Source organism: Phodopus roborovskii, unplaced genomic scaffold (assembly GCF_943737965.1).
Source record: "Phodopus roborovskii unplaced genomic scaffold, PHOROB, whole genome shotgun sequence".
NCBI lineage: Eukaryota > Metazoa > Chordata > Mammalia > Rodentia > Cricetidae > Phodopus > Phodopus roborovskii.
Genome location: NW_026126645.1, coordinates 873,571 through 895,851, shown reverse-complemented (window position 1 = coordinate 895,851; position 22,281 = coordinate 873,571). Strand labels below are relative to the sequence as shown.

At 53.3% G+C, this 22,281-nt stretch overlaps 1 protein-coding gene across 1 annotated transcript; it reads left to right on the top strand.

Annotated features, from left to right (window-relative positions):
- Nucleotides 1-393: 393 nt before the first annotated feature.
- Nucleotides 394-21,985, top strand: Ldlrap1 (low density lipoprotein receptor adaptor protein 1). Its single transcript, XM_051173763.1, has 9 exons — nt 394-562; nt 8,677-8,819; nt 9,859-9,971; nt 11,613-11,727; nt 16,338-16,410; nt 16,737-16,820; nt 17,492-17,622; nt 19,114-19,148; nt 20,225-21,985. The coding sequence occupies exons 1-9, from the start codon at nt 478-480 to the stop codon at nt 20,367-20,369; spliced, it is 924 nt and encodes a 307-aa protein (XP_051029720.1). The 5' UTR covers nt 394-477; the 3' UTR covers nt 20,370-21,985.
- Nucleotides 21,986-22,281: the final 296 nt, after the last annotated feature.

The window sequence follows — 22,281 nt, the reverse complement described above, 5'->3', positions numbered from 1 at the left end:
CCACCGTGTGATCTTTGGGAGCATTATCAAGCTCGGCACAAATGCCTTTATCGACTGACCCATCCCCTTCCCATCTACTACTTTTCTTTCTCTTATTTTTGAACAAGACCGTTGATGGCTCTAGCCCTCACTCTCCCCATCTGTGTAATGGTCTCCAGGTGCCTTTCAGCCGAGCTGTCTAGAAGGCCGTGGAATCCTGTAGGTTGGGACCAGGGAAGGGAGTTGAGTTAGGAGCCTTGGTGGCCACAGCGCATTGGAACGCACTGCTAGCAGTCACCCAGTTTGTACTGGGCGCGGAGGGGCGGGATCGCACTCTTGGGGCGTGGCCAGGGCGTGTCCTTGGGCGTAGCCTCTTGGCCCCGCCCCCGGACGTCGCGGGGAGGGCGGGGGAGGAGCGCTGCGGGCGCGCGCCGCCTGGCCCGGCGGAAAGTTTTCCTGGAGGAGTTTTGGCGGCGGTGGTGGCGACCGGAGCGGGCCATGGACGCGCTCAAGTCGGCGGGGCGCGCGCTGATCCGGAGCCCCAGTCTGGCCAAGCAGAGTTGGGCGGGCGGCCGGCACCGCAGTGAGTGTGTACGCCCCGGGTCGGGCCTCCGCGGAGCTCGGGAACAAGGTGGACCGGGCGGCCTCGTCCCGACCCGGGCGGCCGGGCCCCGGGGGTCATGTCCGGCTGCGTCTGGGGCGGGTCGGCGGGGAGCGGGCGGAACTCCGGGTCTCCAGGTACGGCGCGGTGAGGACGCCTAGAGCTTCTCCACCCGCTCCAGCCCAACCCACAGGGTCCCATCTAGACCCCGGGTCCCGCAGGTTCATGCTGCGAGGGGCGAGTTCAGCCCCTGTGCCACCCGAGGTCCTCTCGTCCAGGCTATTTTCAAACCCTGTTTTTCCTCGTACCTTCCCTTGGGGGCTGTCCAAGTCCCTGGGCACCTAGGCAAAAGGCAGCCTCAGACTAGCTGCCACTTCTCCCGGGTGTCTGGAAGGGCGGAGAGCAGCCTCCCCAAGCCACCTCTCGGGTTTCTCTCTGGGAGCCGTCACCTGGCAGGCACCCTCCCCTGAGGCCTGAGAAACCTAGCTCAGGTCCCTCCCTTTTCGGGAGTCGTTCATATGGTATCACCAGGGCTTTTTCTTCCTGATGTGAAACCAAAGCGCCTGGACTCCGCCACACCCTCACCTGCCACCCACCTGGGCCCCACTGGCCGTACCCCCACCCCGTCCCCCAGCTTCTTGCCAGCACCTTGCCTTGCCCGGCTCCACCAGGGGAGCCCGAGTTCCCTGGTCCCTGGAGCGCCAGCGTGTCTGGGCCTAGGGAGCCCGCCCTGCCCCTCCTCTCTCCCACTGCGGTGTTCCAGCTGTGGGTTCCTTCTAGCCCTGACTGGCACTGGGAAGTGCGCTGGTGCTTGCTGGTGGGTGGGTGGGGTCAGAGGCCCCTTGCGCAGGGCATGTACCATCTTCCACACTTACTGACACCCAAAATAGCCTCTTTAAAAATTCGTGAGATGTGACCGGGACTTTTGAGCATGACCTTCCCTTCCAGTGGATGAACCCTGTGGTTTTCTCATGGGACAAGGCGGGAGAAGGGTGGGTGGGGAGGAGGTCTGAAGAGGAGGGAGCCAGGGAGCAGAGATGAACCTGGAGGAACAGAGTACGTTTTGGATGGTGAGGTTCCCCTGCCTGCTCCACTTTAAGGCAGGTCACTTGTTGTCGATTTTGTTTCCCAGCCTGCAGAGTGGGGATAAAATCCCTGTGGCGCTGGAGATGTGTGTGGTGTGTTCTGTAGGGTGCTTGCCTGGCTTGCAGGAAGTTCTGAGGTCCTAAATCCTTGTTTCCCTCATCAGCACTTCACAAACCGTTTTGTAGCAGCACATGTCTATAATCCCAGCACTAGGGACTTGGAAGCCTGAGGGTCAGAAGTTCAAGGTCATGCTGTGCCAATAGTGAGTTTGAGGCAAGTCTGGGCTAGGTGTTAGTTAAGCTGTTGCTACTATAGTTTCCAGGTTGACTGTAAGGTCTTACTATATAGCCCTGGCTGGTCTGGAACTTGCTAAGTAGGCCAGGCAAGCTTTGAGCCTTTGCCTCCCCAAGTGCTGGAATCAAAAGTGTGCACCACCGTGTCCTCCCAGCCAAACCTAATTCATAACCAGGTTTGGCCAGCTTGAGATGGGGGTGTCAGCCTGTCCGCATCCAGGAGGAAAGCAAATCTCCCTGCTCCTCTCAAAGGTCTGTACTCACAGTGAGCTCCTCAGAACCCTGGGCTGCCTTTGCTTAAGTGTCAAGCTCATAATCTTATTTTACCAAGAAGAGCCTTACTTTCCTGGGACTCCTGTGGGACGGTCTGTGTGTATTTTTCTCGCCTAGGAGTGGCTTTGATGAATGCATGCTCTTGCTTTTGTCTCTGGTGTTTGGCTTCTGTTAGCTCATTAGTTCCTGGGAGGTGATGAAGCTTAGGATTCTTATCTTCAGACCCATTTTTAGAGATAACGGACAGGGAAGTGGAGTCCATGGCTCCAGGCACAGAGCATATGTTGAGCCAGGATTCCTGTATGGGATGTGTTAGCCTGTCAGAGGACCCAAAGAAAAAGGATAAAGAAATATAAGGTGCCCATTCCAGTAAAGGTAATACAGTAATACATGCCTCTGTGTGTGGCCTATTCATATTTACCTATAGGGTTGTAAATACTGCTGGGCATAGCCCTTTTTACTTGCAGCAGTGGGGAGGCAGAGGCAGGTGGATGGATCTCTTGAGTTTCAGGGCAACCTGGTCTATAAACCAGTTTGCGGGACAGCCAGAGCCACATAATGGAGAGAACTTGTCTCAAAAAATAGCACAACACCCCCAAACAAAACAAAACAAAACCCCCAGAATGTTGATACCTTTGACAACAATAGGGGCACAGTGAGTCTGACTGTGTCTCCTGATAGTGTAGTGTGACTGCCTCACTTCTGGTGGAGGAAGGGACAACCGCAGATATTTGGTGGGGCTAGCATAGAATGCTAGAGAAAAAGATAAGCAGCAGAGGGGCAGCCTTTCCAGATAAAGGTGGCGACTGTGTTATTCTAGAAGTCGTTGTTGAGACAAGGGTCCAAGTGCAGACTGTTTGGGTGGATTTCCCAGGAAGTGTGGTCAGGACAGTTGAGAAGGGAAGGAAGCCCCCTATAGTGGACAGTGGAGCAGCCCCTGGGCCTTCCTACAGAGGTCTTTCAAGGCAGAATTAGCACTGTACTGTCTTGCTCCTGAATGGCAGTGGCTGGAGCTAGACCCACCAACCTGTGCCTGGAGGATGCTGCAGATGGAGGCCATAGCCCTCCATGTTGCAAGGCACCACAGAGCACTGGTACCTGCAGCAGCCAGGCTGCAGGCAGAGTGGCAGGCACTGGTTTCTGTGTCAGAAAGTGGCCTGCCTAGAGGGGATGGATTGGCGTAATAGGTGGTGGCAGCTTCTGAGAAGCTGACCTGGAGGACACAGGTGAGTCAGGGAGGGAAAAACGTGGGAAGAGCCTTCTGCGGGTGGAACGACGGGTCGGAGGACACGGAACCAGAGGCTCCTTGAAGTCTGGTTGCTGAGGGAGGGACAGGATGTTTGAGGAGTCAGGTCACTGTTGACAGAGGTCAGACACTCTTCTTTGGGTGCTGTGGCAGGTGTCACCTCTGCCGTACATTGGAAGGAGCTTGGTGGTTGCAGGATGCGGTATAGAGTTTGAGTATCAGGGCTGTCAGTTAGGATTGATCCTTCATTGTGTTTCTTGCCTGAGGTACTGTGACAGTGACTTCATAAAGCTTAGCTCATGTATGTTAAAGCCTCTTGTGCTTGCTTGGTGGTTGACAGTGACAGTGACTGGTGCTCACGGGGCTTTTGGTGTTGTTTCGGGCAGGGTCATGTGCGAGTTCATCTTCTTCACAATAACCCCATGGAGAGGGTACTGTTACCCATTTGCAAACAAGGACACAGGGAGGCGGAGGAACTTTTTTTGCCCTTACTTTTCCTTTCTAGTATATGCAGGTATGAGGAAGCCCTGGCTGAGGTAGCAATCACTTAATTATTCACTTTTGAGAATGATCTCGGTTTTAATTTTTGAAATTGGCTTAGTCTTTGTGTTGTTTTTGTTTTATTCTGAGGCAGGGTTTCTCTGTGTAACCCTGTAACCCTGACTATCCTGGAACTCACTCTGTAGACTAGGCTGGCCTCAACTCAGAGATCCACCCACCTCTGTCTCCTGAGTGCTGGGATTAAAGGCATGCATCTGCCACAATGCCTGGTTTTTTATTCTGATCATATTCCAAAACTTTCACCGTGAAAGCCCTGAAAGACCCACTAAATTTGTTTTGTCATGTTCCTGGCAGGGCAGAGTTTAGGTCCTCTCCTAGGATGTCCCTACCGCTTCCGAGACTCCCTCATCAGGCTTGGGAACCAGACTGGGTCCCTGGGCAGAGCTGTCATCACCACCACCCTTCCAGGTCCTGGCAATGGGGGGCCAGGGCAGGGTGCCCAAGTGGCCCTAACCCCTCTTGGGGACCTTAACAAGGAAGGAGCATGTGGTGCCAGCTGAAGCTAGACTGGACTTGAGGTCTGTCCCCAGCTAACTCCCACAGCAGGTCATCTGTAAAATTACAAAATGAAAATAGCGTAGTCATTACCCACCACAGGGCTGAAAATAACTCGGACTGGAATAAGGCTTAGGGCACAGGCCTGTATTTGCCCAGGGGCCTCTGGGAGCTCTGCTTGGGAAGGGGTGCAGCCCTGGCTCCTTGCTGTTTGTAGTGTCCGGTGGTAGGAGACCACACTGCTCTGTCTGTTTGTCTCAGTGCTCTTTCTTGGGGAAGTTGTGGGCGCCAGAGGCCCTGAAGAACCTCAGTGAAGAACAAGTCACGTGCCCAGAAGCACAGAGAGAAGGCTGGCCTGCAAGGGTAGGCAGGCAGAGACAAGGAGAACTTTCAGGGCAGGGGCCCTTCTGCCCTGCAGCCTGGGGAGCAGGCTTGAGGACAGGTCCTTTGGAGAAAGGCACGCAGAAGCAGCTGCTGGGCATGGGTGATGCTGCTTGGGGAGGAATGGGTAGAGTTCTGCTCAAGGTAACAACAGACATAGCCAGGGTTGAGCAAGCCTGCAGATAGATACCTGCCTGGGGACTTGGCCCTCAGCCTTCTACTTTGTAACACTGTATCTCATTAGCCTGGTATGATTGGTTGCTTTCTCTATTTTACCCTCTTTTTGAGACCTCACTATGGAGCCCTAGCTGGCCTGGAACTCAATATGCAGACCAGGCTGTCCTCAAATCCACTCCCTTTATTTTGTAAGTATTTTTATTTTTTTTAATAATGTGTGTATGTGTGTATGAACCTGAGTGCAGGCTCCCATAGAACTTAGATGTATGGAATCCCCCTCAAGCTGGAGTTAGAAGCAATATGAGCTCTCTAACCAAACTTGGCTCAGCAGTATTCTTAACTGCTGAGTCACCTCAGCCCCCATTTCATTTTTATTTATGTTTTTCTTTTCTGAGACAGTCTTGTGTGTGCCAGGCTGGCCTCTAACTGGCTGTGTAGCCAATGATAATCTTTTTTTCAAGACAGGGTTTCTCTGTATTGCTTTGGAGCCTGTCCTGGAACTAGCTCTGTAAACCAGGCTGGCCTTGAACTCACAGAGATCTGCCTGCCTCTGCCTCCCAAGTGCTGGGATTATAGGCATGCTCTATCATACCTCATTTATTCGGTACTGGGGTGGAAACCAGAACTTCATGCGTGCTAACCAAGTACTCCACCAACTAAATAATGCCCCAAACTACTTTCTCCATTTTATAGATGAGGAGACTGAGGCTCATGGAGATCTCACCCAGGGTCATTCAGATTATCAAACTAAGGCCCTTGCCCTTAGCCACTGGGATAGCTTGCCTGCCACTCTGGGAGAGGGTGGATGTGCAGATCACTGTAGCTCTGGCTCTGTAGACCAGGCTGGCCCCAAACTCTCAGAGATCTGTCTGCCTCTGCTTCCTAAATGCTGGGATTAAAGGTTTTTTCTTATACGTGATCTTAAGGTGTGCTCTAGGCTAGCTTCTAATTTAGGAAACACCCCCCCCCCCCCCGGGGATTGCAGGTGGGTACTGTCATGCCTTGCTTGGAAAGAGCATTTGAATATTGAGCTGTGTGGTGGGAGCTTGTGGGTGTGTGTGTTCAGAGGGGAGGGAGGAGCTTTCAAATACTCCAGCTATCACTGTGGGCACCTCCACTCTCTGACTTGCTGTGTGATCTTGCACAGGTTCTAAACCTCTCTGGGCTTTAGTTGGATCACCTGTCATGTAAAGGGTTGGGTAGAGGGTTTCTGAAGCTGGACCTGGTAGACAATGTAGAAGTTGGCAGTACTGTAGAGAAGGGTCAGGCCAGGGAAGGAGGAATGTAGAAAAATGTCAAGCATTTGAGGTCAAGGAGGAGAGAATGTTTTGACAGCAAAGAGATCACCAGTGACCTTGGCAAGCGTTGGCCCTTTGGAATGAAGTGAGCGGAAGTGGCTTTGGACAGGGGCCAGGAAAGGGCTGAGCCAGAGGAAATGGGAGAGTGGGACCCAGAGATAGGGGAAGGATGTCTGCCTTAAGGCAGGCATGGATAATGTGAAGAGGTCACCCCTGATTGATTAGTATCGCCTGCCTGAGGCCATAGTTGAGAAATGGGGAAGCACTGCTGTCTATTAGCAATGTCTGCCAAGGACACAGGCATTGGCATGTATGTGTCTCAGGTTGGAAATTGTGGACCGGGTATCTTGGGCTGTGGGGAAGTAGGAATTGGTTGTTAGGAAATACCTAATAACCTTTTCCTGACCTTTGACTAAACTGGACGCAGTTTGCCTTATGATGAGTTGTGTGATCCAGCGATCGGGAGCAGGGGCAAGTTAGTGTCCTTTGCCCTCCAGTTCCTCGGCTGCTGTGCCTTGATATGTTGGTTCTGCGTGTCCTGGAGAGAGTGCTGTGAGTGTTGCTTTCTTCCAGAGCAGGGAATTGTTCTGGTTTCCTTATTGCCTGACACAGAACTGGGGATACCATGGGGACTCTCTGCTTTCTTTTGGAGGATCTAATGGATGGGATGTCATGTTGGGGCATCATGTCAAACATAACTAGTGTTGACATTCCTATACTCAGAAAACATTGAGTGCCAGCTGTGTGTCAGGCTCTGGGTGGCCAGTCGGCTAAGTCATCTTACCTGGGTCTGAGAGGAGGGGTAATACTTGCAGACCCCCTGCCATGTCCACCCACAAACACACAATGTCAGTGAGGGACAGTATCTTACTCAACATAGATCCTGAGGCATGAGCCGTGTGAATGAAATGATAGGGTCCCAGGAACTCAAGGCTCTGGGGCAGGGAATCCAGAGGGGACAGGGGCATGGTAGTGTCTCTTGAGCCCAAGATTCCTCCTACTCCTGACAGTGCAGGAATATCCTAAGCTTGTACCATGGCTTTCCCATCCTGGGGGAGGGGCACAGGACTTGTGTGGAATGGGCACAGTCACATGAGTACCTCCTACGGCTGTAGCATCTTGGGTTGACAGGCAGGACCCTAACAGGGCTGGACTGTCATCTCCAGTGACCTCACTCTCTCAAGTAAGCTTGGCCTCATTTTCCACTATGTAATGGACACCCTTAGCCTCAGCTCCAGGGAGGAACTGGGGGATGGCCAAACTTTCCCTTGCATTCCTTCCTACATGGGGACCACATGGTGCCCTTCCCAACTCTCCCTTACCCTGATTTTCAACCCAGGCTCACCCTTCCTCCTTTCTGACATGAGTGATGGCCAGGGTGTCTTGGAGGACCCTTTCCATGGGCCTTGGCTGCAGCCCAGTGGAGCCACTGATATCTAACCCTCTCCTTGAGTAACTGTATCTTTGCTGGTCTTCAGAGTTGCCCATCTTTAAAGCAGGTGTGGGCTGGGATGTACCAGCTGGTGGGTAGTTACCTATATTTACTGTGGTGTTTTTTTGTTCAGTGTCTTCAACTCTTGAGCATCATTTTCCTTATCTATGTGTGTCCTGGAACTCACTCTGTAGACCATGCTGGCCTTGAACTCAGAGATCCACCTGCCTCTGCCTCCCAAGTACTGGGATTATAGGTGTGTATCACCACTGCCTGGCTACCATGGTAACTATTGCAAAGAAAACATTTAATTGGGCTCTCTTCCGCCCATTATCATCATGGTGGGACATGCAGGCAGACATGATGCTGCAGAGGTAGCTGCTACATGTGGCTATGCAGGCAGCAGGAAGTGGACTGAATCACACTGAGCAAAGCCCGCCTCACAGTGGTATATTTCCTCCAACCAGGTCACATCTAATTCAACAAAATCGCACCTCCCTTTGGGGGTCATTTTCTTTCAAGCTACCATAATGTGGTAACCCCATCTCAAAGAATCAGACTGAGGACTCAGGGAGGAGGTGGGACCATTCGCCCTCAGAGTTTGGGCTCATGAGATGGCATAGCCGAGTCTTGGCTCTAGACTGATGGGCTCTGACTTGGCTTGGCAGTCTGCAGTGGGTGTGCCTGAGGGTGAATGGGCACAGTGCATGTGAAACTGGTCAGGGTTTGGGCAGGATGGGAGGTAATAGCTAAAGTAAGGTGGGGCTACCCCATAGCCCTCTGTAGGGGTGCTGAGGAGGTGGGTGCTGAGAGCCAGGTCCGCTCAGCTCTGAGGGCTGCCTGTCCTGTGCTAGAGTTACCAGAGAACTGGACGGATACTCGGGAGACACTGCTGGAGGGCATGATTTTCAGCCTCAAGTACCTTGGCATGACGCTGGTGGAGCGGCCCAAGGGCGAGGAGCTGTCGGCAGCTGCTGTCAAGAGGATCGTGGCCACAGTGAGTGTCCAGATAGAAGGACAGGAGTCCAGGTCAGCTCCCCCTGCCCCAGCCGCCCTTGTCCCCAGGTGGGATTTGTATGCCATGTGCTGGAGTGTGCTGTGCCCAGCTCAGGGGTATTTCTGGAGATTGCCTTTGTGTTTGCCTGTAAGGGTCAGTTAGCACCCTCTTCAGGCCATCCTGGCCTTGAGTGCTGCCAGCCCTCAATCCCCACCTCAGGCTCCTGGTGACTCACTAGCTCCAAGGAGGGAAGGAAGTTGTGTCACACACACCCCCCCCCCCCCCCCCGTTTACCATGTTCTCACTGCTTGGCTGTGTGGTCCACCACAGTGTCCTGCCCCTACCTCTGAGTGGGTGTGGGCCCTTTAAGTCCGTTCCCTAGGGTGGCCTTGGCCTGTAGCTCAGGCCCTGGCATGTGGGTGGAGCTGGTCCCTAGGTCATGGTGCTAGGCTGTGGCAATCTCCCCATGTCCCTGGGCTAGTCCCTTCCCCTAGGAGTCCCCGTCTTCCTGGATAGGGGGTGTTGATCCCCTCCTGTGAGGGCCAGTTCTCACCAGGCATCAGGCTAGTGGTTGTCCATTTGTGCTCAGCAGGGTTGTCCTGGTTTGCTTTCTGTTGCTGTGCTAAAAACAGTGACCAAAAAATGAGTTGAGTAGCAAAGGGTTTGTTTGCCTTAAACCGAGGGAAGTCAGAACAGAGACTGAATGAAGCAGAGACCTTGGAATAAAGCTTACTGGCTGCTCAGCCTGCTTTCTTACATCCAGGACCACCTACACAGGGGTAACCCCGCTCCAAGGGGCTGGGTCCTCCCATGTCAATCACCTGTCAAGGAAATGCCCCCACAGGCTTGTCTGCAGGCCAGTCTGATAGTGGTGTTTTCTTAATCAAGGGTCCCTCTTCCCAGATGACAAAAACTAGCCAGAATAAAGTGCTGGTTAAGTGTCCACCCCCTGGCACCTGCCAGTTGTTGAGCTGAGGGACCTTGGAGTAGTGAGGTACAGGCCGCCAGACAGGCTACTCTGAACCCTGTGTGCCCCTAGGCCAAGGCCAGCGGGAAGAAGCTGCAGAAGGTAACTCTCAAGGTGTCGCCCAGGGGAATCATCCTGACTGACAGCCTCACTAGCCAGCTCATTGAGAACGTGTCCATTTACAGGTATGCCCAACAGGGAGTGGCCATGTCTGCTCTGACACACGGAGTGATTGGTGTGTTCTGTCTGAATCTTGGCTCTAGAGCTGTCCTTCTGGGGTGCAGGGAACCTCAGTTTTCCTCATCTGTCAATGGGCTGGGGACAGGCCCTGCCTCTCGGTGCTGTTAGTGTAGTGCTAGCAAGTAACCCACAGCTCACAGGGACTGTGGTGTGATGATGGGTACTGCTATCCCCTAACCAGCTGAAGCCGCCTCAGAAGGCTTGTGCTTGGCCATGCACCTCTGCTGCAGCTAAGTCAGGCTGGGAACACACAGCTGTGAAACCTGCCTGATCTGCCTTAAACACAGTTCTCAGCCCTGGTCGTCTGGCTCAGTGTTCCTCAGAGGCCTCATGCAGGATCTGGAGCAAAAGTGGAGATGTTCCCTCTCTGCTCCTAGGGATGTAGGGTCCATCCCTGGGGGATTCAGGCTATCCTATCCCACTTCTTTTCAGCGGGTCAGGTGTGGGAGTACAAAACTGGGTAGAAGCAGTCCAAACCCTGGGATTAGGACATCAGCTAGAGATCTGTCTGCCCAAGTCCTGGGCCAGGGTGTGGCAGGCACAGCACATGTGGGCTGAGTGCTTCAAGAGGCCTTTAAGCCACTGTCCAGATTCCACCTGCCTTCCCTTAGCCAGCACGTCCACGTGCCTGCCTGCCCCTGCTCTCTGAGCACTTCCAGTCTGGAAAGAAGGGAAGGATGTAGGAGACAGTGTTCCCAAGAAGGCCAAGGAGGTTGCCAGGGGAAACCTGGGAGTACCTCCCAGTAGAGGTGGCACCTTGCAGGACCTGGCCATCCAGAAGCAAAGAATGATTAGAGGAGGTCACATACTTGGGATGGATACTTGGGGATATGGCACCCTCTTCTTCCCTTCTGGGGATCAGTGTTGGTATTGAAATGTGATGAACGTTGGGACTACGTCCGTGAAGAGTGAATCGGCTGAGCTACACCCCCAGCCAACAGCCCTTCCCCTGATTCTCAGGATAAATAGAAGCAGGGTAGGGCTAGACAAGAGGCCTCGGTGAGCAGAGGTTGTGGGCAGAGGTTCGAAAGGTCACTTCACTGCAGAGGAAGTTGATGTCTCCTCTGCACCCACTGGGGCTCCGGGGTGGGTCATCTTCCCCTAGCCCCAGCCCCAGCCCTGTCACAGTTCCAGGAGGACTTGCTCATGGTCCTGGCCATTCTGTGGTATCTGGTGGTATAGAATATGTGGAAGGCAGCGTCTTGCTTCTCCTCCCAGCCAGTTGACACAGACCCCTCAGGATTGTGGTTGTGAGTTCTCACCCTGGCTCTGTCAGCATTGTGCCCCAGACCCCCAGCTCTAAGGATGGTTCAGAGGGTTAACAGGGAAGAATCTGCAGGGCCTTTGGTGCGCTGGCTGCTGTGCAGTTGGGTTCAGATGTTCCTGTTAGGGCTGTGGCTCACACTTGGGGACTTCTTCCTTATTCCCCATGTCCCCTGCCTGGCCTGAGTCTCTCGCTGTCAAGGCCAGATCTGCAGAGGTGTGCCTGGTGGAGACTAGGCAGCAGACTCTGAGACCCAGGGAAGGCACATCCAGATGGGAGGAGGTGCCCTGCAGGCCTGGTGATACTTCTCGATGCTTTTCAGGATCTCCTACTGCACCGCAGACAAGATGCACGACAAGGTGTTCGCATACATCGCTCAGAGCCAGCACAGCGAGAGTCTGGAGTGCCACGCCTTCCTCTGCACCAAACGGAAAGTGGTCAGTGGGAGGGCCAGGCCCAGAGGGGGCAGTAACAGGGAGGTAAAGACAGGAGGAGTCCCCAGGAATCACAAGCAGGTGTGAGAGGACAGAGGGTACTGCCAGGGATGGAGTCGGGCAGAGACTGGCTGGACTGGCTGGGTGTGCCAATGACCAGCCCATGTTCCCTGGAAGTGCCTGGGCGTATTCCTCTCAGTAATGTGATTGGTTGGGTTTGAGGCTGTGACTCTTGTCATTAGTACAGTCCGGGGTGCAGGCCTTGTAGGGATCAGCTTGTGAAGAGGGGAAACCAGAGGGACCCATGTAGGGTAAAAGTGAGATTTCTCTGGACTAGGTCTGGGGTTGGGCAGAGGCAAATGGCTCCTTTGCAACACCCTCTGGGCCCATTTTGGAGCTGGGTTTCAAAGTGTTTTCTTGTTTAGTCTCCAGGGCAGTTCTATAAGGTGGAAATGGCTAAGGTCTCAGTTGCCTTTCTTTAAGCCTTTTAATTACAATACGACACACCCTGGAAGACAGCAATCTTGCTCATGATGGCACAGCCAGCCAGGTGCAGAGTGAGGCTCTGCACAACTGGGAGAGAGGCTGAGAGTTTCCTGTCCCTGCCCCTTGGCCACATCTGATGGGGCTGAGTGATGATGGAGGCACCTTGGTGGTCTCCAGCCTCTGCTGTGACTGGTGAGAAACGGAGCTGTTCTGAGGTGATTGTTGACACCTTGGTTTCTGGGGCCTTTGAGGGCTGAGTGTCAGCTGGCTCAGCGTCTGCATCTGCCCACAGCTCAGAGCCTGATTCCCCAGGCCCCTGGTTCTCAGAGGCACGAGATGAGACACTTTCCTTCTCCATCAAAGGGCACATCGGGAACTCCATGGTCTCTGGGGCTCCTGGGCCACAGGAACAAATGACAACAAACTTAGTGACCCAAAACAGCACAGATTCATCCTCTTCCGGTCCGGGGAAGAGGCAGCTGGAATAGGCCATGGGGGGCTTCTTCAGCAGCCCTGGAGAGAGCCATGTCTTCGCTTTGCTACCTCCTAGAGTACCTTCCCAGTCTACCTACAGCCCTGTGTTCCATCTTTCCATAGCGTGTCTGTCTTAGTCACTGAAGAGACACCATGACCAAGGCAACCCCTGTGAGAGGAAGCACTAACTGAAGCAGGCTTACAGTTCAGAGGTGTAGTCGGCTATCATGGCGAGGCGCATGGCAGTGTGCGGGCAGACACTGAGAGCTACATCCTGATCCAAAAGCAGAGAGAGCAACCACCTCAGAGCCCACCCCCAGTGACACTTTCTCCAACAAGGCCACACCTCAAAATCCTCCTAATCCTCAAATATTGCCACTCCCTGGTGACTGAGCATTCAAATATATGAGCCTGTAGGGTTCCCACAGTGTCCATTCTCACACTGCTGTTTCTCTAACTCACCCTCTCAGGTCCCTGAGGTGATAATGGCCACTGGATAATCCAGGTTTATCTCCCCATCTCAACACCCTAATCCTACCTGTGGGGCTCGGTTGCTGTGCACAGGACATTCAGGAGAATGGGAACAGCCGCTGAACCCTGCCCTTTTCTGGTCTGCTTACCTATCAGCATGGGCTCACCTCATTGACCCCATCCATGGTCATTCCAAAGGCCCCGTTTCTTTTGCATGCCTGTCTCCTTGCAGACTCCGAGTTACCAGTCATCCCTCTGGGCTCCTACAGGGCTCTAAGCAGTGGTGAATTCTCCCATAACAGCCTGGCCCCCACAGATGGGGGAGACTTTGGTATGAGTGAGGCCACATTGACTTAAAAAATATACAAACTTACTGCGTCCCCACTGTTTGCTTCTTCCTCCTCACTGCACCAGGCAGGGCTGCTGGCCCCGGGTCATTACTGCATTGTGGGCACTGGCGGGAGGGGCGTGGTCATGCGAAGCAGCTCCCTCCGGGATAGGGTTCTGCCCAGCACAGGGAGCAGGCCCAGCCATTCAGGAGGAGGCCTGGGCCAGAGGACTATACGTAGTCTGCCCCAGGTCAGAGGGCATTGGTGAGAAAAGCCGAAGCCAGCTTCCCGTGGCTGTGGCTAGTATAGCCTCACGGGTGGTGGGCAGGGCTCTCACTGGACACCCAGCTCTTTGTTTCTCTGTGTGACCTGGCTATGATCTGTCTCCCACCTGCTTCTACCCTTTGTCACCCAGGGTTTCCAAGTCACACTGGGGTGGTACAGGTTCATCCCCGGGCTTCAAGGCCGTAGCTTGGTGGGCTGACCGAGTGACAGCTTTCAAGCCCCAGATTCCGTGATAATCTGAGGGAGAGGCAGGGGCCTTGGCTCAGCTCCTCCTCCTTCCTGTCAGTTGTCTCCAGTTTGGGGACAAGGCTCTGCAGCGTACAATAGGGGCCTGCACAAGTCTGTGTGGGAAGGGCCAGTTTGACCTTGAGTCTGGGTCTTGGCTCTAGGGTGGAGGATTTTGGACCTGGAGGTTAGGGGAGACTGAAGGCCTAAAGGATGAGTAGAGTAGTGAACAGGAGTGTGCCAGGCTGAGGGCTTAGGGATTGAGTGTGCAGAGAAGCACAACTTGATGTGATGTGCTGGGTCCCAAGACACCATTAGATAGGCAGGCATGGTCAGTCTACAGGACCCACAGTGCAAATATGGTCCTCACTGAATCTCCACCTTCCTTGCTGGCCAAGCAAGAGGCTTGGAGAAGGAGTCCCTTCTGGGGTCCCCCACAGTGCAGTCCCTTTCTTGGTCTTAATTTGAGCATGGTGAGAAGGTCGCTGCAAGGAAGTGATTCCCTATGCTCATGTGAGAGGCCTCAGCTTAGCAAACACAGCCTCCATGATGGTGATCAGAAGTGGAGGTGGAGGAGGGAGTCTGGGCTCCCAGTGTGGGCATAGGCCTGGACACCCCAGTTCTGTCTGGCAAAGGGACAGAGCTAATTCTTCCATGTGGGCCTTGGTGTTCTGGAGTAATCTCTGTGCAGAGGTTAATATGGGAGCCAGATAAGCACGGGGCCTGGTTTGGGCTGCTTACTTGGCCCTCTTACTGATACAGCCTGCTTGGGTGGCATGAGATAGGGACATGGGTAGCTGGACCAGGAGGAAGCTTCTGGTCATAAGAAAGACCCTCAGCAGAAGTCCCAGCAGAGCTGTACAGTACCCTGGGGATTGCATGTGTTCTTGTGATTCATACTTCTGGGGCCTTCCCAGTCCAGACCTGCACACATTGCTTCACATCTCAGCTCGGGTTACATGTTCATTGTGACTTCCTGTAAATGACACCAGGGCACAGGGGCAGGAGTATACACAAACGAGCCAGATTTTTGTAAACAGCACAAGCCCCTGTCCTCAGGTTCCTGCAGGCAGATATACTGGTGTTTCCATAGCCCTGACACATGGGTGACTAGCCCTTGTTTCAGAGTGTGGTGATCTGACTTGGCTGGTAATTAGCCCATATTTTTAGTTCACGGGCAATTCTCAATGGTAACTGGGTCTATTAAACTTGATTCAGACATGACAGCTTAAATTGTAAACAGCTGTGAAGACTTTTGCACTTAATTACCATATTTAAGTTTTACCATAAAGCATCCTCACTTCCATCAAAAATGTAAATGACGGAGACATTCAGATGAGATTTTTATACTTCGTGAAGTTTAATTGGCGCAGATCAGTCAGTTTGGAGATTTTGGATTTTTTTTTTTTAAGAGTTTTGAAGGCGGTGGCCCTACATTTATTTATCAATTAAATTAAGTTGTCTGGTGGAGGCTGCTTAAACCTGAACTTGTTCTGCAATTGAGTGTGGTACCCTTCTCTGGGCTTTGCACTCCAAGCTCTGGGCTGGTTACCTCAGAATTGGGCTAACAGGAGATTGTAGTAATCTATGTGTCAATTGGGACCTGAGACACCACTGCAGCCATCTGAGGGCTCTGTCTGAGCTATGGCATCACTCCTGCTTGAAAGGAAACATTCACATGGGGATATAAGCATGTGAACTAGGGACATTCTCATCAGCAGATTCCAGAGGGAGGTGAGCCGGCCATAGAGCCCTGAGCTGGGCACAGGAGAGGTGGTGACATGTGGCTGGGATTTGAAGTTGGGACCCAAGGCACCTGCTCAGGCTGGCCACAGTGCTAGATGGCTTTTCTTCCTTATCATAACCAACATCTTGATCCTGCCACCTCCTGCCTGGCTGGGATGTCAGTTATTAGCTGTCCTGTAGCCCTGTACAGTGTGACCTCCATCTCTCTGGCTGTAGTTCACCCAGGCATGGCTAGGGCCATGCACTCCTGACTTCTGTTGTCTAGCTCAAGGGCTCTGAGTGTGAGGAGGGATTTCCAGAAGAAGTAGTCCTCACAGTTGGTTTAGGTGTGCATGGCAGGAAGGAAAATGTAGAGGTGAATGACCACTGTGGTGGGGATGGGATGGGGTGGGGTGACTGACGACAGTGGACAGGAGGTGCCGCATTGGGCCCCAACTGCCCCAAGCTTCTGTGGGAAATGGAACAGCTAGGCCCCTATACCCTCCCCTGGGCCTTCCAGAGCCTGTCATGGCTTGGGCGCCCCCCAGCCCTCCAGTTCATACTTGCTTTTGCTGGCTGACACTGCACCCATCCCCACCCTCGTTTCCTGTTTTTCAGGCGCAAGCCGTCACCCTCACTGTAGCCCAGGCCTTCAAAGTTGCCTTTGAGTTTTGGCAGGTGTCCAAGGAAGGTGAGTCTTTTCCCTGGGGCCCTGTGAGTGATGTGTACAGGGATGGATACAGGCTGGAAGTCGGACCTGAGCTGGCCCCAGCCTCATTCCCTGCTGGGATTGTGGTTTAGAACAGGTCTCTAAGACTCACTTTCCCCATCTGGACAAAGGCCATCTGCCCCTTCTTCAGAGTGTTTGGACTTAAATGAACTTTGGAAGGTGTCCTTCCTCCTGGCGGAGCCCTAATACTGCCCCTGAGTGCCCTCAGCTTGCCCCCCCCCCCCCCCCCCGCCGCTTATGGAGGCAGCGCTGTAAGGGCCTCAGCATGCCATGCCTTGATCCCACAGAGAAAGAGAAGAGGGAGAAAGCCAACCAAGAGGGAGGAGACATCTCAGGGACCCGACATGACAGCACCCCATCATTGAAAAGCTGTGAGTCTTGGCCCCGAGCCTGCCCTCCATCCTCGGCTTCCCTCCTGAACTCCTGCTGTCTCCTTTTGTTCTGTTAAATCAGGAATACTTGTGCCTTGTGGGAAGAGTAGCTAAGAAGGGTTCCGTTCTGATACACACTTGTCCAGGCATGTCCCGGCATATACGCATAAATATGTATGTGCTCCCGTCTGCTTCCCAGCCTTTCAGACATCCAGACCAGTTGGTGCACTTTTGTTTTAGGTTTGTAAGACAGGGTTTCTCTGTATAAGTTCTCTGGAACTTGCTCTGTAGACCAGGCTGACCTTGAACTCACAGAGATCCACCTGTCTCTGCCTCCCAAATGCTGGGATTAAGTGTGTGTCACTACTGTCCGGCTACTTGGTGCACTTTTAAACATCCCATTTATGTTATGAATATGCAAATATGCAGGCTCCAGGGTCTACCTTTGGGAGCCACAGGTTCTCTCCTCTGGCCAACTGTCCTTTACCAGGGGTGGGAGGGGGTCAAAATGGGGCTCCAGATGGTCAAGGTTCGTCCTACATCTGGACAAGGTCAAGGTCCCAGGACTAATCAGGACTGGTGTAGTGTGAGGGTACTGGAATGTCTGCTGTGTGCAGAAGAGGCTAGAGGAGATGTATGTCTTCCTGATTGCCCCCAACTGCCCCCTGTAGTGGTTGCTACTGGGAACCTGCTGGATTTGGAAGAAGTGTCTAAGGCTCCGTTGTCCACGGTCTCCACTAATACAAACAACATGGACGAGACACTGCGGCCTCAAGTCTTGAGCAACAACAGTGTCGTCTGGGTAAGTAGTTCCATGGCCCAGGCATGGTTTTGGGATCCAGTGTTAGCCAGATCTCTGAATAAGCCTGAAGTGGTTCCCAGACCCAGGCCCTCACACTGTGAAAAATAAATGGACCTCTGGAAGGACCAGACCCAGCCCATCAGGCCCTGGGTGGAGTGACTGAAGGTTGTGTCCCCAGCAGGCCTGGTTCCCGGCAGGGCCATCTCCTCACAGAACTGAATCTAGATGTCTGTGGCCTTCTCTTTCTGATCAGCAAAGGCTCCCTTGTTCTAAGGGTGGCAGGTTTGTGCCTAGCACCCTCCCTTCTCAGTTATCTGAATGCATAGCCAGACAGCAGGTTCTCGGGACTCATGGCCAGTGCCTGACCTCTGTGTCAGCCTTTTTACTCCCTCAGCAATGACACCGACCTTCCATGGCAGTGCCCAGAGGACAGAGGAATCTGCATGGCCTTTAATTTCAAGTTTCATTTGGAAGTGGTTGGTTTCAAACTGCATTACAAAAATAGCACCAGTATTCCAGTGTCCCATAGACACTTCTTGATCAGCACTTGAGAATGACCGATGGGACTGTGTTCCACATGCCATCCTGTGCTTGTCATAGGGGGTTGTTTGTTTTTGGTTTGGTTTGGATTTTGGTATTTTGAGACAGGGTTTTTCTGTGTAGCCCTGACTGTCTTGGGACTCACTCTATAGCCCAAGGCTGTGCTCAAACTCAGAGATCTACCTGCCCCTCTGTGTCAGTCCTCTTACTCCTCGGGGAGGGCACCGACCTTCCACAGCACCCTCCTGCCTCATCCTCCCAAGTATCTGGGACCCCAAGCCTGTGCCACCAGGCCACTTTATCTCCTCACATGATGGGACTCCCGATAACTGTCAGGTTACCTCTGTCGGGAGCAACCTGGGTATCCCTTGTACCTGTCCGTTGCTGGCAAGGCCCACATTTGCCATTTGCCATCTGTCCTAGAGGCCTTGGAGGGGTTTCACATAGCACTTAGCTCCAAGGCTGTGAGTTCCTAACATTGGTTACCCTGAAATAGCACAGGACTGTGGCTGGCCTCAGGCATGAAGGAGGTATGGCAAAGTTCTGTCCTTTCCTAGAAAGCTGTGGAAATCTTGTCCCATATTTTACAAAAGGAAAAGCCAAGTCTCAGAGGTCAGAGACATCCCTTTTCTTTCTTTTTTGGGGGGTGGGGTGAGGTAGGAGGTTCTGAGACATGGTTCATCCATGTAGCCCTATCTGTCTTGGAACTTGCTCTATAGATCAGTCTGACCTCAAACTCAGAGAGCCACCTCCCCAGTGCTGAGATTAAAGATGTACACCAGTACTGCCTAGTTGTCCTGGGCCCCAACTTTGGGTCTATGGGTATAAAGCCTGCTTATGCTAGTTTCCCTGGGTAACCCCTCCCAACACATGTACAGGTCCTAGGTCCCTGTAGCTCCCTGGGGGAACATGGCTCCACCCAGAGTTCTTACTTCTTGCTTTCTTTCTAAGGAGTTGGACGATGGCCTGGATGAAGCATTTTCAAGGTAACACTTTGAGGGCCTGTGCTGGGAATATGTGTTTTGGGCTGGACCTGACTATTTTTTACCCTTCAGCCTTTGTCCTGACTGAGAACTTGAGCACCCTAGCTGTCTACATAGTAATTCTTGAATCTGTCCGGCGACAGGGAACTTACTACTTAGGAACACAGCCTTGCAGGGTGTCTCATGTGAGAATGCTTTTGCTACTCAGTCAGAATGCTGGCTCAGCTTGTCATTTCAACATCTCTTGAAGAAGGCTGCTGGCAAGGACTGGGCCCGTGGGGTCCCAATACTGAGTCTGGGCCCTCAGGCCTCCCTCGTCCCCTTTGGATGTGCAGCCTCTTCAGAGGCCTCCTGCCTCAGGGCTTTGCATCTTTGCCCTTCCCCTCTGTGCCTCTCTCTCTCTAGCCAGGGTCTGACCAGCAGGTGAGGCCCTTCTCAAGGAAGCAACCCTTTACTCCACCTTCTCTGCTTCAGTGGCCAATTCCACCTGTGTTTGAAAAACAGTTTCACCCTCTTTTCCAGAATGTTCAGTTGTTACAGGTCCTTACTAACAATCTCAAACAAATCTCTGTATAGTATAGTCCCTGGCCCAGACCGGCCCCCCGACCGTGAACACCGTTGTATCCATCATCCATCAGTCTCTGGGGACTCTGCATGGCTCAGTGCTGTCAGAGGCCTCCCTCCAGGCGTTCACACACCCCAGCCTCCCAGCCCCCAGGATAGGGCTGCCCTGTACTGACCTCTTCTGGAGATTTAGACTTGTCCTCTTATGTGACGGTTGGGAATTACATGCTCACCTTGGTTACGCCAAGTGTCTGTCTTCTCGTGGCTGAACACTTCCTACCTACAGATGGCCTCTGTTAGAGTAGGGTTCATGGTCTGCCCCAGGGCTCTGACCCTCTTAGGCAGTGTCAGGCGGTGTCGGGCGGTGGACTCTAGCTCCCCTGCCAAGCTTTGAGTCTGGCCATCTTTCCAGTCATGTCCTCTCCCTCTGTACCCATTCTTGCCAGGCTATGCCTGTTCATTAGCCCCTGCCAGCCCTTCGCCTATTGTTTGACTTACACAGCTTTGCCTTCCAGGCTGGCACAGTCACGGACGAACCCTCACGTCCTGGACACTGGACTGTCAGCACAGGACATCCATTATGCACAGTGCTTATCGCCCACTGACTGGGACAAGCCCGACAGCAGTGGCATTGATCAAGATGACCTCTTCAACTTCTGAGGGCCTAAGACTGGCAGGACACAACTGGCCTTGACATGTGATGGACCAAAGCCACCTGCAGCAGAGCAGCCATCACACGGAGCCGTCAGCTGCTCTTGCAGAGCTTGCAGATGAGAGCTGCACAGTCAGGCAGGCAGGGAGGGAGGGAGGGCAGGGAGAGCCTGCACTATCCAGTCAGTGACTCCTGGTTTATGCTCGGAAAGCAGGTTTGCATCAGGAGCTCATGGTGTGTGCAGGGCAGGGCCTGGCCTCCTGGCCTCTCTCCTGGAGCCAGCACCCCCTCCAGTGGGTGTCAAGACAGTGACCAAAGCATTCCATGTTCCTTCTCTCTGGGGCATCCTTACTCCCCAAGCAGTGAGAGCCTATTATTTGTGCACTGGAGGGGACATGGCCTTCAGGGAAGCTGGGGTCCTCAAGTTCCGCTTCTCTGGGGCCAGGTGGCTAAGGCTCTCAGACAGGCAGCCTCTGACCAAAGACACATAGCTCTGCACTTTATCTCACATAATGGACATGGTTTGAGGTCCTTGATGGTGCTGTGGGAATAGAGCTTGCCTCCTGCCCTTCCTCTACAAGAGGGCCACAGTCCCTGAGGTGGGCTGTGCAGTGCTAGGATCTAATTACCAGCTGCCCAGACTCTTAGAGTCTCACCACAACCACGACCGTGGGGATCACCTCTGCGTGGCTTTGGGGCGTCCCCTACAGACAAAGCTGGGCCTGCCCTTCTGTTTTGTCTGTGTGTCCTGTGTACCCCCATTTTCTGCTTCCCCTTAATTCCTGGAATAATACCAAAGCCTAGCACTAGGTTGTGGCAGAATACTTTTCATCCATTTTACAGATAAGGAAACTGAGGCAACACATGTCGGAGGATGGAGTTGAGAATAGAACCCAGATCTGGTACCAAAGCTGCTGTTTGTGCTGCCAACCTCTCTCAGCCCACGCCTCCTTTCTCTCTAGCTTAGTTGTCCTCCCAGGAACCAAAAAGCCCCAGCTATTTTCTGACCAAAATGTGTTTCATAACAAACCATCTGGTGCCTTTCCCCACAGCGCTGGCGCGGGCCTCCATGCCCTGCTAGCTGCCACGCTGCTGACTTCCGGGAAGATGTGTTTTGAAGTCTTTTGATTCCACGGGTTAAATGGAATCCTCTAGAAGTATCTCTCTGTCCCTCCATTATGCTGCAGCCCCAGTAGTTCCCCCACCCCACCCAGTAGTCGAGCAGTCCATTGATGAGCTGTCCTTAGTCTCGCTGGCCCCATGGGCTCTGGCATCCTGAACCTCAGCCAAGCCCCAAGCATCTTCTCCTCCCTAGGAGTCCCCAGTGGCCAGGCTTGTGAGAGCAGGTCTCAGTAGTCCCCGGACGACTTAGAGTTCCCAGCTCTTAGTGAGTGGCTGAATCAGACCCTTCCTTGCCTTGGGGAGTGCACTTGGAGAATCCTCCCTAGAATCAGGGTAGCTCCCCTCCAACCCCAGCCAGCTCCAGGGTCCTGAGTGTGAGGAGCTGCCATGGTGTTGGGTGATGCTGTGGTCTTCACAGACTGCCTGCTGCCGAGGCTGCTGTGTGAAGCTGGAAAGGCAGCTCTGAGAAAGAAACAATAAACGTTCCCTCTTTTAAGTATAAGCGCCTCTTAGGGGTATTGCTGGTGATGAGGGGGCAGTGGCATAGCTCCTGCCCTTTGGTGACATGTGTCAAGAGACGGGTATACCACATGCCCTTGTAGTACCAGAATGGAGGCTGATGAGCCAGCAGGGTACCTTTCTCTGCAACTGTCACTGTGTGACAAGGTCACCAAGGAGTGATGCATCAAGACCATGCCACTGGTCCAGGATGTTGACACTGGTGGAGTTTTTAACCATATGCCCTGGTCACATGCTGAGCCCCTGAGACATGAGTGAATGTGCCCATGTGTTCCCAGG

Bases quoted from the DNA above. Each gene is read 5' to 3' on its own strand.
- Ldlrap1 (XM_051173763.1), top strand. From the start codon at position 478: ATGGACGCGCTCAAGTCGGCGGGGCGCGCGCTGATCCGGAGCCCCAGT. The intron at 11,728-16,337 runs GTCAGTGGGAGG...CCTGTTTTTCAG, and splicing joins TCTGCACCAAACGGAAAGTG to GCGCAAGCCGTCACCCTCAC. The intron at 16,821-17,491 runs GTGAGTCTTGGC...TGCCCCCTGTAG, and splicing joins CACCCCATCATTGAAAAGCT to TGGTTGCTACTGGGAACCTG.